The sequence below is a fragment of the Papaver somniferum genome, chromosome 6 (assembly GCF_003573695.1).
Source record: "Papaver somniferum cultivar HN1 chromosome 6, ASM357369v1, whole genome shotgun sequence".
NCBI lineage: Eukaryota > Viridiplantae > Streptophyta > Magnoliopsida > Ranunculales > Papaveraceae > Papaver > Papaver somniferum.
The window spans coordinates 138,720,528-138,724,509 of NC_039363.1; the positions used below are offsets into that span (position 1 = coordinate 138,720,528).

Consider the following 3,982-nt stretch of genomic DNA (forward strand, 5'->3'; position numbering starts at 1 on the left):
TTGATCAACACCTCAGAAGATCTTTATAGCCGGAGCTTTTCACCGAACCACAAATGAGAAAATGAAGAAGAAGAAGAAGAATAGATCGAGAAATGAAGAAGAAATGGATTTGGTTACTGCTTTATATACTTAAGGGTGTTTTCGGTATTTAAAAATACGTCCTCATATGTTCCACACGTGTACAGGACCTGGGCTTAAAAAATTTGGTCCATTTTCATGTTTTCTTTTAATTATGGATCTCTGATTGGTGGGCTTTAATGGATGGACCTGCCACTAACTAAGAACACTATAATGGTACCTATTGGTAATTCCTAGTTTTAATTTATGGTTTGCAATGAATGAACTATAATAAGATTATGTTTTTTTGTCTATAAGTAACTTGCCCTGTTTTGGCAAACAAGAAAATTCAGATGGTATAAGATTGCACGGAGTGTAAACTCGACTCTCATACACCGCAATGTGGGAATTGGCCTTAAGAATCAGATCTTCCAGGGATGATCGTGCCTCCTCAAGACCCTCCCCACTGTCCACATTTAATGCCAAGTAACACAAAAGAATTAAATCATGCATCAGTGCTCGATCGTTTCCTGGTCTCAAGAGTCTCAGCAAAGGCGTTATGCCACCATAATTGACAATTGTTTTAGAATGCTCCCGACAAATGAAATTCTTCTGAAAAGCAAAATTTCCCAAGGAAATTGGAGCTTCTGTTGCTACAAATTGTTGCTCAGCTGGAGCACAACGGGTTTTATAACTCGGGTCTCTCTAGCATGAAAGGTTGGAGCCAACGATCCAATTGATTTTATAGCAGGGATTTGCGACGACGGATTACTTTCCTCTTGAACTAATGTCTGAAGCAGTTCCGTAACTTCCTTTGCAGCTGGAGAATTGGTCTTGAAAGCTGCCACTACATGTGCGTGTAATTTTAAATGGCTATCAGATAATGGACTGTTCTTTCTTATCTTTTAAAATTCAGGGAAATGATGAATGAACTTTGAAGCCAGTCTATTTTAGTTAGTGGAACATTACTTATGTTAGTGGTCAAGTTGTTGGGGATGCCGCGCCTCTAAAGAACAAACCCTTGGAATTGTTGAGGAAAATAAACTTTCATTTTCTATCGTTTTCTACCGACAACGATGAATGTGGTTTGTTAGTAACACTATTATTTGTTGACATTTGTGGATTTTCTCTTTTTCTTTATAATCTAATAATGAACCGGTTCATGGATTTTAGGTTACAAATAAGTCTAAATAAGCTAAATTGAAATGGTGATATTTTTTATTGTCATCCAAGCTCAAAATTCTGTAGTTTTTGTAACTTGAGATCATCGAGGTGTTTAGGGTTAAGTTCCTCAGCTGTTAGCGTGTTGCCCTGATGTTAATAATGTAACAAATCATTTTTCAGCCAGCGAATAGCGCGGAGAACTATTGTACTCTGTTTATTTTAGGCTTCCTTAGCCATGCACATGTTGTAAAATTAGCAACAAAATTAATTTTGTAGATAATATCTCACATCCAAGTAATTCGGACAAGAAGCCCGAACTGATCTTTATTAGAGAAACATGGTTAATCATGATTTTACGGTAGCATGTACTCCCTATGTGTAAGAAAAAACATAATATTGTTCAAACAACAAACCACAACCCGGATCGTTACGGCACGGGTCATATACTGGTAATTTAACAAATGACAAGCTCTCCCCAACTCAATCCAATTAATCCATTACTTCACAATGAATCAATGGCTTAATAGAAAACACAAACTTTATTATTATTCTGGATTAAGTTGATATTAAAACGCTGAAAGCATTAAACACATGATTAAAACGGAGTGATTCATTTCAGGCAATATTCTGTGGGCCAAACCCAAATAAAAAGCCACTAACCAACTAACCGCCATATACCAGTTTTAATACTATGCCGAGGAATTCACCACGAAACACTTATCCATACGGACCAGTCTTATAACTTGCTGACTCGTAATCTCCACCCTTCATTGGCACAGCTAAGACACTCGTCTTTCCCGCGATGTTGTCTTATCCTAGCTAACTATCTGAACTATGTTGGTCCCACAAAACTTCTTTTCTTAACAGGCTTACATTTTCCGACGTTTCAATTTCAACCTGATTGCACACGAGAGAAACGCGACAAATTCTACAAACGCGCAAGAGATTTTCTAATATTACCTGTCATCTCTCAACAAAGACACGTGTCCTTACAAAATACTCAGTTGCCTACGTGGCGAAGGATTTTACTTACCTGGCAAGTAAAGAAGTGCTTTTCACTGTTGCAAGAAACGAATCGGAACTGTTTGTTGGTCGGGTTGTCTTCTTCACTTGTGAACCGTTGGATTTTTGAAATAGCAAGTAATTTTTTTTTTGTCTGAATAATAAACAGAGAAAATATTAATGCAGTATGAGAAATTATTGACAGATTATCGACAAATGATATATAGTATATATATTCGATTTGCATGATTTTCATGGATAAGAGAGAAATACATTTTGTCCGCAATGAGTATAACAATGCTATTCACAAATTGATCTCTTGATTGGTAGGAAGTAATTTCTTGAAATTTCTTCTAGGGACTAAATTGTTGTAAACAAGTAAGAAAGAAATCATCTTCTTCAGGTGATGTCCAGCTTTGAATTTCTTCATCAATGCCCCACAATTGCTTATCAAGTGTAGTAGAAGGACCCACCATCAATGACTCTGTCTGTGATGAAGTAAAATTCATTTGATAATCGGTGTCAATCTTCGGTTTCTCAACATTGCTGTTGCTAATCTGTTGTTGTTGCTGCTGATAATTAATGTCAATTTTCTGAGAAATTTCTTGCTTCTGATGATGAATATCACTTGATGAATTATAAGTACTATTGTCATAATCTGAGAATGAGAAATTGAGTTTAGCTCGAGGACCACGGAAATCAATAGCAGCTTTATCATAAGCTCTAGCTGCATCTTCAGCAGTAGTAAAAGTACCAAGCCAAACTCGTGTTGCTCTTCTAGGGTCTCTAATTTCTGCTGCCCATTTTCCCCATGGCCTCTGTCTAACTCCTCTGTAATTTTTCTTCTTCTTCTCCATCACAATGTTGGTCTTGTTGCTCTGTTTCTTAGCTTTCTTTTTACTTCCTTGATCTTGATCAAAGAAATTACAGCCCAAACAACCACTAATTCCACATGTATCACAGGTATTAGAATCTAGAATGGGTATTGGACATTGTTGAATTTCAGTACTAGACATACTAGCTGTTGATGGACTACAATGATCAAAGAAATCTACTCCATTAGAGGCTGAAGAGGAAGAAGATATAACATACTTGAAAGCTTCAACCATGATTGCATCCTCTTCTTCTCTTGTTAATTTAGTTGCTGACATTGAAGATTGATGGTTTAATTTCTGAAAGTTCATTTCCGTTTTGGGTCTTCTGATGAATGAAGATTTCAGCATTTCCAGAGAGAAACGAGGGAGTGAGATTGAAGTTGCTCTGTTTTTATTTGCTTTGAGTTGTGTATGTTTAATTGTTGAGATCGAGAGTGGATTATATGATTAGTGGCGGGAGAAGTGTGTGTATATATATGGAACCACAACCGTGGCGATCAGCTATAAAGAAAAAAGTCGAACAGTACACTACTCCAACACGGGTTGGGCTGGGTACTAAGAAACTGATTCTCTTAAGTTTTGTTTTTTTATTTCTGTACTTGCTCACGTGCGGTTTTTTTGTATTAAAGTGGTGTCTTGTGCTAGAAGACTGTTATATCCCTGTTTACTCAACTAACTAATGTTTCTATGAAGGACAGTTTTTAGAATTCCAGCTGACTTTATCACTTACGTCAGCGGCAAAAAAATATATATTACGGGCCTTGACCTGTTCAGCTTTGATTTCTTCTATTATTTGACCCCTAAACATTACCCGTTTTAGGATCACTTAGCTTAGCTGGCTATTACTAAGAGAGCAATATTTGGGTTTGACGTTTTAAATTTTG

General features: G+C 36.7%; 1 protein-coding gene across 1 annotated transcript; it reads right to left on the reverse strand.

Annotated features, from left to right (window-relative positions):
- Nucleotides 1-2,414: 2,414 nt before the first annotated feature.
- On the reverse strand, nt 2,415-3,545 carry LOC113289501 (ethylene-responsive transcription factor ERF109-like). Its single transcript, XM_026538768.1, has one exon. The coding sequence runs from the start codon at nt 3,444-3,446 to the stop codon at nt 2,577-2,579; it is 870 nt and encodes a 289-aa protein (XP_026394553.1). The 5' UTR covers nt 3,447-3,545; the 3' UTR covers nt 2,415-2,576.
- Nucleotides 3,546-3,982: the final 437 nt, after the last annotated feature.

Excerpts from the sequence above, each read along its gene's own strand:
- LOC113289501 (XM_026538768.1), bottom strand. The coding sequence starts at position 3,446 with ATGCTGAAATCTTCATTCATCAGAAGACCCAAAACGGAAATGAACTTT.